The sequence below is a fragment of the Canis lupus genome, chromosome 12 (assembly GCF_048164855.1).
Source record: "Canis lupus baileyi chromosome 12, mCanLup2.hap1, whole genome shotgun sequence".
Classification (NCBI taxonomy): Eukaryota; Metazoa; Chordata; class Mammalia; order Carnivora; family Canidae; genus Canis; species Canis lupus.
The window spans coordinates 45,486,199-45,498,396 of record NC_132849.1 but is presented as its reverse complement, the minus strand read 5'-3'; the positions used below and the strand labels follow the sequence as shown (position 1 = coordinate 45,498,396).

General features: G+C 36.9%; 1 protein-coding gene across 18 annotated transcripts in view; it reads right to left on the bottom strand.

Moving 5' to 3' along the window:
- The window catches only part of DTNB (dystrobrevin beta), a 244,948-nt gene that overhangs the window by 75,351 nt on the left and 157,399 nt on the right, over positions 1–12,198 (bottom strand). For 17 of the 18 annotated variants that reach the window (XM_072770820.1, XM_072770822.1, XM_072770825.1 and 14 more), the window contains exon 10: positions 1,774–1,851. The exons of the other annotated variant lie outside the window; for it this stretch is intronic. In XM_072770820.1, coding sequence (XP_072626921.1) covers positions 1,774–1,851 — 78 coding nt within the window. The remainder of the gene's footprint in view (positions 1–1,773; positions 1,852–12,198) is intronic. 18 annotated transcript variants of the gene reach the window in all.

The window sequence follows — 12,198 nt, the reverse complement described above, 5'->3', positions numbered from 1 at the left end:
ACTCAGATGAAGTGAAACCCTAATAGATGGCATTGCTAACACTAACCTACCACCAGCAAGCTGACTTGTTTCCATAATCCACCTTAGCTTCCTGGTTTTGAAATGGAAACATCCCTGAGTTGCTATTTAGATTCTGGGTCTGGATTTGAATGCTATGGGTGTTTTAACATAAAAAACTAAGGACTAAGGCCAGCAAGAGTTGTTGTCATACCTAGGTAGGTGGGAGAGGTTGCATTGTTCTGTATCTTTCCAGAAGCTCTCCATTCTTCCTTGAAAGGGTATTGTAAATTACTTTTCTTACCTACCTGCTCTCTCACTAGGTTACTTCCTAAATAATGAAAACAGTATCTTAAATTCTCACATTACTGCACAAAGTAGACACTATTATTGTAGCCATTCTATAAATTAAAAAAATGAAGGTGCAAATTTTGTTTAAGGTCACATGAGTGCCAGGATTCAAATGCAGATGGTCTGGCTCAAGCCTATGTTCTAGTCAATAATATCACCCAACTCTGCCCCAAAAGAAGCAGTGTGACTGTTCCCTACTGGTCATATCTCAGGAAGGCTATGGGCAAGCACTCTTACCTGGTCAGTCTTGAGACTCTTAGTGCGTAGCACTGTATCATCAGGTCATTCTGACTGATTTAAGTCCCTAACTCCTCTATTTCAGGGTAGCCAGTGTACTTCTTAGCTTCCTTCCAAAGCTCTCTCCCAAATGTACTTGAATGGTAAGAATCACCTGGAATACTTATTGTTAGAGGTGTAGCTTCTCAGGATCTCAGGAGTCACTGGGTCTGATGTGGTCCCAGAAAACTGTATTTTTAACAACTGACCTAGGTGATTCTTCTGGTCTTCCCATCAGTCAAGTTTGGGAAACAGTGCTCCAGGAGTTTTAGCCACTGGGAGCAAATACAGTTGATCTTAAGTATTATATATGTTAAGTCAAAGTATCACTAAGCAGAGGACATTTCTATAACTGAATTAATCCAATGCAATCAGTACATATGGCACGAAGTAGTTTTCTTCAGCAAGAACTTGGGGAGTCCACTGAAATGTCTTCGTTGTTTTGTTTTGTTTCTTTTTGGGTGATGACTGTTAGAAAGAATTCTTTAATGGCTGTGCCCTTGAGGGAGTTTCTGCAATGCTTTGATTATGGGACAGCTTAAATCAAACAGAAAGTAAGCCATTTTATAGAGTTCTTTTAAGTCCTGCCTAAGAGAATTTAGGAGAAGGGTAAATTAAATAAAGAAAAGAAAGGAGTACACCATTCTAGTTCCTTGTAGAACCCTAAAGGAAACTACTTGTATAACTAAGAGAGAGACTTAGGCTTTCCAGTTAAATGTTCATGAATCATATACAGAATGATTTAAGAGACTATCAGGGATTAATTCAATTTACACAGTCTCATCAGGAAGCAGAAACAATCTTTGACATTTACAAAAAACAAAAATGCAAAATTGTTGAAATTTGTGGTCATCAAAATATTGTTTAATGTTAAAAAAAAATCTCTCAAGTGCCTAATCTGCTTTGACACTATATCCAACTGCCTGTCACAAATGAAGAGTTTCCACCCCAGGCATCACTCACAAGCAGACTCCTTTGGTTGCTATATTTATGAGTTAGTAGGAAAAAAAGGAAGAAAAAAATTAGAAAATAATACTAAAAGACAGTTAAAGGAGGAGAAAGTAAGCCCATCCTTTCTGTCCCATGAAATGCTCTGCTTCCCAGGCCAGGACAACTCTGAGCAGTGACTGAGGCAGGAACCCTACATACCTCTTGGTGGGGGTGGGCACTCCAGAGGACATGTGGCTCACCATGGTGTCATTCATATTAGCCAGAGGGCGAGGCGGACTGAAAGGAAATACATTTACATTATATTAATAATTACCAACATGACCAAGGGAAACAAATGAAAGAGTGATAAGAGCAAAGGAACCAACTATCATTCCTCCTGATAAGCACAGTGGGAGCCACGGGAAGGAGGGGTGGGAATCGATATGCACAGCCCAAGCAAACTCCACCAGATGGGTTCTCTAGTTCAAAGCCAATGGACCACAACGCTATGCTGTACCAGGAGGAGAGACCAGTGAAACACACACACACACACACACACACACACACACACACACACACACACAGGACAGGGATATAACTCTGCTGGCTTTTGTTTCATAGTTCAGTATACAAGCCTGAATTGCTACTTAACATGCAGTTTCTCTGCATTTTAGGTGTTTCCAGGGTTATGAGGTGTTTGATGTTTGTGATATATTATACAGATCACAACAGCAATGTGTATGTTTTTCCTGATTTTGTTAGAGTTCACTGTCTTCCCTTGGATTTAATTTCCACACTTTATACCAAAACAGACTGTAAAATGTTAAATTCTCTTATTAGTCCTTTACTAGAATCTTAACAATTTAACCCATACCTCATATTTATCCTCTAATTAGAACGCTTTCTTTTATAACCTAATCCAAATTTACATTTGAAGGTAAGTGTATTTAATAGCTGGTCTTTAGAGCTGATATTCCGGAGTCAAGGTCAGTTGCTCTCACTTGGAGAGTCTTAAATGAATGAATCCAAACTTACCAAAAGGAATCTATGATTTTGCCTTTCAGCCATCTTCAGCTTCTCTCCCTCCCTACTAAGTTAGCTACAAAGGGTTTCTGTCTTGCATTTGGAGCCACATGACTATTGCTAAATATTACTCCTGGGAAAACTCTCACTTCCTCTCCTGAATTGAAAGTACTTTTCGGAGAAATATGTCCATCAAAGCCGAAAAGTGAAGCAGAAAAGTCCTTCTCTCATATTTAGGTGCTTGGGAACTAGCTCCTGGTTTCTCCTTATAGTTAAGTGCTGACTTAATTATGTAAAGTGTTTTTGTAGAGGTTATACTTAGCAAGTCTTGGTGAATATTAAGGGACGAGAGCCTTTGCTGTTTTGCAGGTTTTATAGGACACTCAAAAAGAGAATCAAGGGAAAATGTTCAGGTAAAGCCAACCTATCTAAAGGAAAGGTTAAGAGGGATGAATCAATCTACCTGTACCTGTGTACCTACCTACTTACCTATCTAGCTCTATAACTGTCTATATATACTCCTCCCCCCCTTTTTTTAAACCCAATTTCATTTCTGGGTAGGGAAATATATGATTTTCCATTTAATGGAGAGGATGAAAGATGGAAAGTAATTTACAGGGAACAGATTTAGGTCTCTTGATTTTTATGCTATAGCACTATGCTTATTTTACACATTCCTCCCTGTATGTGACAAGTCACAAAGTAAGACATTCAAAACTGAAATATGCCTTTCTAGGCTAGAATTTAATTCCACATAATTTATCTTCCTACCTATCTTCCAGGCTGATATCCAATATTGCTCCCAAACTTTTAAGCCTATTAATGCTGGTGGCTGTGCTGAGTTATAATCAATCAATCAATTGTTTTGGACTAATAATAAAAATAAACTTAGAAATTAACTTAATTTTAGTCCTAAATTTATATTTTTGCCTCTAGTCCTTTTAAATCAATTGTCCAAATGGAACAAGGAGACAATTCCTATTAGAGAAACAAATCCAACATCACAGCTTTACATGCTTGAGGGCACCAGAAACATTTTACTCCTGAAAATAGAATGGGCTTTGCCTCTTTAATATATTATTATTCGTAACCCATTTCCCAAATAAGATAAGGACACACTCAGGTTGCTTTCAGAACTAATGCAGTTACCTAGTATTTTTCAATATTCAAGATACCACTACATTCAATTTCCTGTCTGATACTCTTAGAGGAAAAAAATGACAATAGAAAAAAAAGTTTTAAATATTTCTTACACATGGATCCATGTGATAAAATTTCATGATTTGTAGTATTTTGTTTAGTCTGATGCCACAAAAGTCATTAATCATATCTATCTCTTGGCAGATATCATGCTCAATTATTATCTTAGAGCACACATATCAAAGCCTCTTCTCTAATATTCAGAACCAGATAGTAATGATTACATTGTAAGTTGGTGGCTAATCATAATTACCCCCAAAGTTCTTGGTCTTTGTGAACCTCAAGCACATTTTGCTAGAGTAATAGGTGCTATGGGTTTGCAGTCCAAGATGAAAGAGGCATTTGAAAGCATAAAGGGGGTCTTTACTATAGGATCTACCACTAGACCCACAGTTCAGTGTGAAAGCCAACAATTTAGATGTGGTCTTGGAAGATGTAATACAACATGAATGGCTTCTGGCTTAAGAAAATTTTTTTGTAGTTCCCTTAAGATGGCAGAAAAGAATGCCTCCAGGTGTGAAACAGACATTTTGTGAAATGGACATCTGTACCCATTACAGAAACTTAAAAGGAGAATCAATGCAAGTCACCAGATGAGTTTTGTTGGTCTTCTTTAACATTCAAAATGTGTTGAATACCTTGAGCACATTACTAGATTTTCTACACCTTCCTCTGGTGTAGAAGCAAGGTATCTTTAGACTCTAATGAGTTCTGTGATACCCAAATGACCACCAACCATCACCTGGTACAAAATAGGGAGGTTCCTTCTTTGTTCATAAGACATGCCAATTTTTTGATGAGAAGATAAAAGCAGATGGATGATAAGAGATAGAAGTCATGTGCTAGGTAGAAGAGGTGGGTATAAAAAGAAGACTTGGAGAGAATTTTTAGGATCTTAATCAAAAGGAAAGAAGCATTCTTACTGGGTGTCTACTTATAAAAGCTAAGTAAGACTATCTTCACCTCAATAACCTAATCATATATTGATGAAGACAGATATGTAAACAAATTATGCAAAGTAATGAGAGCAGCACAACACACACCAAGTGTTGAGGAGTCTAATGAAGAGCAATTATTCCTGCCTAGAAGAAGTAGGGGCAAGAGCAGTCAGGGTGAAGTATCATTGATGAAAGAGATTCCCAGCTACAGAAAAAAAAGTTACAGGCACCCCAGATGGATTTAGTGATATGGAAAAAGGGATTGAAACCCAAAAGTACGTGGCATATTTGGGTCTTAGTTGGCTGGACTCAAAGGCACTTAAAGGGGAGTAGCTGGAAATGCCTCTGGAAAAGTAGATTAGGGCCAGGAAGTGAATGAAACCTGTTTTATCACAAGCTAAGAAGTTTGGACTTTCTACCAGAGGCAGTAGGGGAAGCATGGAACACTTTTAAGTCAAAGGATGATGTACTTATAATTGGGCTTTGAAAAGAAAACACAAGAAGCGTGTAAATCACTGTTTTTTAATCAAAGAAATCATCTCAGAAAACCAGGTACCTAAGCTCTACTCTTACATTTAGTGAACCTGAATCCTGATGGGGAAAGAGGGCTTTTTCTAATGCTTACTCCATTTAAAAATCATTTATGGGGCAGCCCTGGTGGCTCAGCGGTTTGGCCGCCTTCAGCCCGGGACGTGATCCTGGTGTCCTGGGATCGAGTCCCATGTTGGGCTCCCTGCATGGAGCCTGCTTCTCCCTCTGCCTGTGTCTCTGCCTCTCTCTGTCTCTAATAAATAAACAAAATCTTAAAAAAAAATAAAAATCATTTATATAGAATGGATTGAGAAGAAGGATAGAATGGAAGCTAGGAGACCAATGAAGAAGTTACAACAATTGTCCAGGGATTACAAGGGTGGACAGTGAGAAAGAGAGAAAAGGAAAAATACTGGCAGGTAAAAGAGATAAGGTACAGAGACCAAGTCAGTGTGTAATTAGTGGGTCAAGAATAACTACTGGTGCCTAATGATATTGAAATCCAATCTAGGAAACACAAGAGGAGGAAACAGGATTTGGTGTTAGGTAGACAGAATGAGTAGGGAGGATTTCAGTTTTGAAATTGCTGATTTGAAGTGGCATGGATAAGTACAGATAAGTGATATCTATATAGCAGCTGGGGAAATAGGAGAATAGGAACCCAGGTGTTATCTCAAGTTTGAAAATAATTGAGTGTCATCATTTAAATTGTAGCTGTTCATTTGAGTATTCTGATCACTATAAAGGTGTATTTTTATTTACTGTTTTTAAATAGATCATGGTAGGTTTGAGGAAATATACAGTAAGAGGGTGGCTTAGATAATAGGTAAAGAGCTTGCAGTTACTGGTCAGATACACCTCTTATCATAAAGTAAAAATTTCACTTACTGGTACAAGTAATTTTCACATTACTTCTCTTATGACTAGACTATCATTCTGGCAAATGCTCTGGAATGCAGGCTACCTTGAAATTAAAATTGCTACAGAATCTTCCTTAAGGTTTTGAAAGCTAGGAACTGATGAGTGACTCATCATGCATTTTAAAATCTTGTAGGACAGGGATCCCTGGGTGGCTCAGCGGTTGAGCACCTGCCTTTGGCCCAGGGTGTGATCCTGGAGTCCCAGGATCAAGTCCCACATTGGGCTCCCTGCATGGAGCCTGCTTCTCTCCCTCAGCCTCTCTGCTTCTCTCTCTCTCTCTATCTCTCATGAATAAATAAATAAAATTTTAAAAAATATTGTAGGACAAATGATATACAGCTATTTATATTCCTTTTTTCATTTATCAACTATTCTCTACAAAGTGAGAGGTATAGTGCTAGCTGCTGGGGATAAAAATGAAAAAAATAAAAACTTAAGTCCTATGAGAATGGAAAATTATTTACAATAAAAATAATTTACAGAAAAAAATAATTACAATATAATGCAATAAATATTTAATAGAAATAAGAAAAACTGCAACATGCCGTGGGAAAGTACTGAGATCACCTTACCACATAAAGAAAAATGTATTTCCAGCTAAATGTAAATGTTAAATTATATAGATTAGAAAAAGATGTGTATGGGTCTTTGGATAGAGAGGACTTGCTAAGCCCAAAAGCAATGGAAAAATTAGGAAGGAAAAGAACAATTAATTTGAATTTTAAAAATCAGAAAAGAAAAACAAATTTAGAATACTATTTCAATAAATATGACAGAGGAAGAATTAATAGCCTTAATATATAAGGGATTCACACAAATTTTTAATAAACTTATTTAGGTTTCAATTTAATAAGGGGCAAAGTGAAAAATACACCTTTAAAAAGAAATGTAAATAACAAAAATGTTTTATTTTTAATTTTTAGTTTTTTTAAAAGAGTTTATTTATTTTGAGAGAAAGAGACCACTTGTGAGTGAGCACATGAGGCGGGGGAGGGGCATAAAGGAGGGAGAAGCAATCTGGTGGCTGAGCAGGGAGCTGGATGCACGCTGGGCTAGATTCTGGGACCCCAGGATCAGACCTGAGCTGCAGACAGCCGCTGAACCAACTGAGCCACCCAGGCATCCCATAAAAATGTTTTAATTATAAAAAAAAGAATTGTTAAAATCACAGATAATTTTACCTACTAAAAATAGTAATGATGTCTTTTTAAAAGGTAATCCTTAAGGCTGGAGAGGATTTTCTGACATAGGCCTTTAATTTACCACTAAGCCAGAGTGAAAGTATAAAGTTAAGCAAAATTTCTAGAGGGCAATTTGGCTACACATCCATCAAAGATCTTTAACGATGTTCTTTTTTTTTTTTTAAGATTTTATTTATTTATTCATGAGAGACACAGAGAGAGAGACAGAGAGACAGAGAGGCTGAGACACAGACAGATGAAGCAGCAGGCTCTATGCAGGGAGCCCAATGTGGGACTCGATCCGGGGTCTCCAGGATCATGCCCTGCGCTGAAGGCAGGCGCTAAACCGCGGAGCCACCCAGGGATCCTCCATGATGTTCATTTTGACTCAGCAATTCCCTTTCTAACAATCTATATTCCAAGGAATTAATCAGAAATGCAAAGATAAGTTTGCATTTTAAAACATTTATGGAAAATAAAATTAAAAAATAAAATATTTATGGAAATATTATTTCCATATTGTTATTATTAAATAAGATAATTCTGGAAGAAACTTAAATGTTCAAATATGAGGGAAAGGAAAAGTAAACCCTAGTATATTCATAATTATAGGATATTATGCTGTCATTAAAATATAATACTTATGAAGATTTTCCAAGTGCTTAGCACTTAAAAGGTTAAAAAAGAACTACAATAATAACTAATAATTGTGACAACTGGATGGCTCAGTGGTTGAATGTCTGCCTTTGGCTCACAGGATCCAGGATTGAGTCCTGCATCGGGTTCCCTGAGGGGAGCCTGCTTCTCCCTCTGCCTATGTCTCTGCCTCTCTCTCTGTGTCTGTCATGAATAAATAAATAAAATCTTAAAAAAAAAAAACAGTGTCTGATAGGTATGCATCAAACATTCAATAATTGTTAGTTATTATTTTTTTATTTTATTTATTTTTTAAAGATTTATTTATTTATTCATGACAGAGAGAGAGAGAGAGAGAGAGAGAGAGGCAGAGACATAGGCAGAGGGAGAAGCAGACTCCCCTCAGGGAGCCCGATGTGGAACTCGAGCCCTGAACCCCAGGATCATGTTCTGAGCCTAAAGCAGAGCTAAACTGCTGAGCCATCCAGGCATCCCAGACACCGTGTTTAAAGCTTTAAGTATGTTATTTATTTTATCAGCACAGTAACCCTGTAAAATAAGATAAAATTATACATACACATAGCATGGTTGCAGCTAAATAACAGATAATAACATTATAATATAATAAGTGTAAAACAAAAGTATCTGAAGGAAATATATCAAAATGTTAAAAGAAGTATATTTACAGGTAACTTTTTCTTGTCTATTTATACTTTTCTGTATTTCCCTAAGTTCTCCAGTTTAATTTTTCCTGAGTTTCAGAGAAAAAGGTGCTTAATGTAAAAAAAAATAATAATTATTATAAATTGGGAAGAAAAAGACAAAAAGAAAAGGGGCACTGGGGTGGCTCAATTAAGTGTCTGACTTTTGCTTTTGGCTCAGGTCATGACCTCAGGGTTTAACGTGGAGCCCCTCGTCAGGCTCTGTGCTGAGCATGGAGCCTGCTTAAGATTCTCTCTCTCCCTCTCCCGCTGTCCCTCCCCATCTCTCGCCCCCAAAAGACAAAAAGGAAAAATAGAAGCTGTAACACCACCACTGAGTCAAATCCTCTAAAGTGAGCCTGTACTATTTTTGTTATCCTTAAGGAAAAATACTGAAGGAAAGTGTTTAATGAATTGAGTCTATTTGTAGACAAAGACCTCTAAATGATTTAAGTAGATACAAAATTGCACAATCCCTCAACATCCTTACCATCACAACCCCCTTAAGAAAGTCAAGAAAACATATTAGATCAGGCCACTTTGTCTCCTCTACCAGACTCTAAGAAATTTGTGTGTGTGTGTGTGTGTGTGTGTGTGTGTTTTATCATTATATTTCAATTACCTGGCTGCGTATGAGACATGGCACAGGTTTCCAGGAAATATTTGTTGGTCATAAGTCAGCACCATGCTGTGGAATGCAGAGGAGTGCAGAGCATATGAGAAGTAATCTTTCTGTTAAATTCAGCTGTGGTGAGACTATTCTCAGAGCGTGGAATAACGACATTATTAGCTGATATATTTGGTAAATATATTTGTGTTGTTTGCAGCCACAGCAAGTTCATTTATGACTTGGTCATAGAATCAAGAGAATGGGGTGTCTTTAATAACAACGACAATACTTGTTGAGTGCTTAATATGCATCACACTCAGTTCAAACGTTTTCCAGGGATTCACTAATTTAAACCTCACAAGCACCAATGAGACAGATATTAATTTTATTGTACAGATGGAGACACCAAAGCACGGAGAGAAGTAATCGACCTGAGGTCACAGCCAAATTGGGGCAGAAGTAGGATACAAACCAAGGCAGTATGGCTCTTGTGTCTCTGTTCTTAATTTATCATTACAGTGTAGTGTCTCTACTACTTTTGATTACGGCGCTTTTAGAAAAGCTTACTTAAGATTGTTTAGTCTACAAAGGCATGGTTGTTAGATCATAGTTATTAAAGACTGCTTCTATAGGAAATAATCTATTTCCGTAGGTCAATTTAAAAATTGTTTCTATATAGGAAGGTAAGACAATATATCCCTGGAGTATAGTTTTGGGATGATTTATTCTTTCCCCTATTGCATCATTAGAGCTCTGTGTTATGAATGCCTATCTGAACTCAAACCATCTGGCTGCAGAGCTCCTATCCTTCATCACCTCTAGGCTGCTTCAAGGAAAACCAGATAAGCTAGTATAAGTTGTTTCTTCAAAAAACAGATCTCTAATTTATTATGATGAATTTAAAATCTAATCTTAATTTCAAAGGTCTTGCGGATTCCTCATCTCAGCCTAACAAAACAGACATATTAAATGAGCAAATTATCTATTCTATCAGTCAGACTGTTGATTAAAAAAAAAAAAAAGAGTTTAACACTGGGCTCAGGACCAACATTGAGTGTAATTACTTGTTTTGGTTTTCTAAGTTGACTTAGATCCAGAGGTAAATACTTTTTGGGTAGAACTTTCTAACCAAAGATGTGAAAATAGGATGTTGTTTGTTTAAGCAAAATTAAGCAAAATTGCTACTTAAAAATTATGCATGAATAAAGGGGTCATGAACAAAGCCAAATGAAGCCTGAGAGAACAAGTGAGATCCTGGGCACCTGTGAGTACTGTCACTTTTCTGTAGTCCCTTTCACAGAACCTCTTCTGTAGGAAGTCACCCAGAAAGGCAGATACTTAACCCTACCCTAGACTTCTTTTTTTTTTTTTTCTTTTTTTTCTACCCTAGACTTCTTAAAGAATACTTGCTCATTATCTTGCTCTTCCTCCCAGAATATTATTTTGTTTATAGAGGTTAAGGCTGAAGCTCCTGCAATTCTCTTTTACCTTGACAGCTACCTGCCAATCACATGCTTGGGGACTTTTTACCAGATTTTTTGATCTGTATATTACTGTTAGTATGAAAGGGATAAAGATTCTATTAAGCTTATGCTTTCATTTACTTGATCACTGCCTATAACAATGCCTTACATATGAGTTACTTAACATTTTAGTTAAATATTTTTCTAGCCAGCTATTTGCTTAATTCTAGATACCTGTGTTGCTTCTGAAATGATCTTCCCTACTCACTTTGGTCATACTATTCTCATCTTTATGCAGTAGATTTCACCATACTTTAAGACAAATTCAAAACTCACCTTGTAGACAGACTACTTTATTCTTTTAGGCTTCTCATATATTTCAGGCAAGTTGTTCTTAGCCCCTGCTTTCAAGTTTTCCCCCTAAATACCAACCTGGAATGTCCTTCTTCATGGACTTGGCAAGGTTATACTCTTTCTCACTTCTCTTATCAGAGAAATGGCTCCTGAAATTTCAGGATCTCCACAAAGCCCTTCTGATTATAGCAAACTCCATTTAAATAAATAAAGACCTTATCAATATACAAGCAAAGTAAAATCCATGCCGTATTCATGCCTAGTACTGTTCTGGGCTCTGAGAAAAAGCTAAAAACAAAACAAAGTGGAAGGCTATCTCTGCCAACAGGAAGTTTATAAACCAATCAGTCTTCATAATCATAAGTCATCACAACGAGAGGCACTTAAGCTTCAGCGTAATTCTTAGGTCAAATGTAACATATTGTAATTCTTAGGTCAAATCTGATTTGACAATTATCGTTTACAATAAAAATGTAAAATCATTTATAACAAAGAAAGACATCTTAATTATTTCCAACAATTAACTAAATACCGGTACAACAAAAGAGTCAGAAAAATCCTATGAAGTTAGATTTGCTGTATATTTTATAATTATTTCTTTACTTTTAGGATACTGGAGAGGGCTAGGAAGGGAAGGGGCAGTGAACTAACATTTGTTGAGTATGAATATTGCATTAGCATTGAGCTAGGTCCTCAGGTACATTATTTGAATTCTTGCTACTACTCATCATGGTATTTCTATTTCACTAATAAGGAAATAAAGGTGGAATATTACTCAGCTATTAGAAATGACAAATACCCACCATTTGCTTCAACGTGGATGGAACTGGAGGGTATTATGCTGAGTGAAGTAAGTCAGTCGGAGAAGGACAAACATTATATGTTCTCATTCATTTGGGGAATATAAATAATAGTCAAAGGGAATATAAGAGAAGGGAGAAGAAATGTGTGGGAAATATCAGAAAGGGAGACAGAACGTAAAGACTGCTAACTCTGGGAAACGAACTAGGGGTGGTAGAAGGGGAGGAGGGTGGGGGGTGGGAGTGAATGGGTGACGGGCACTGGGGGTTATTCTGTATGTTAGTA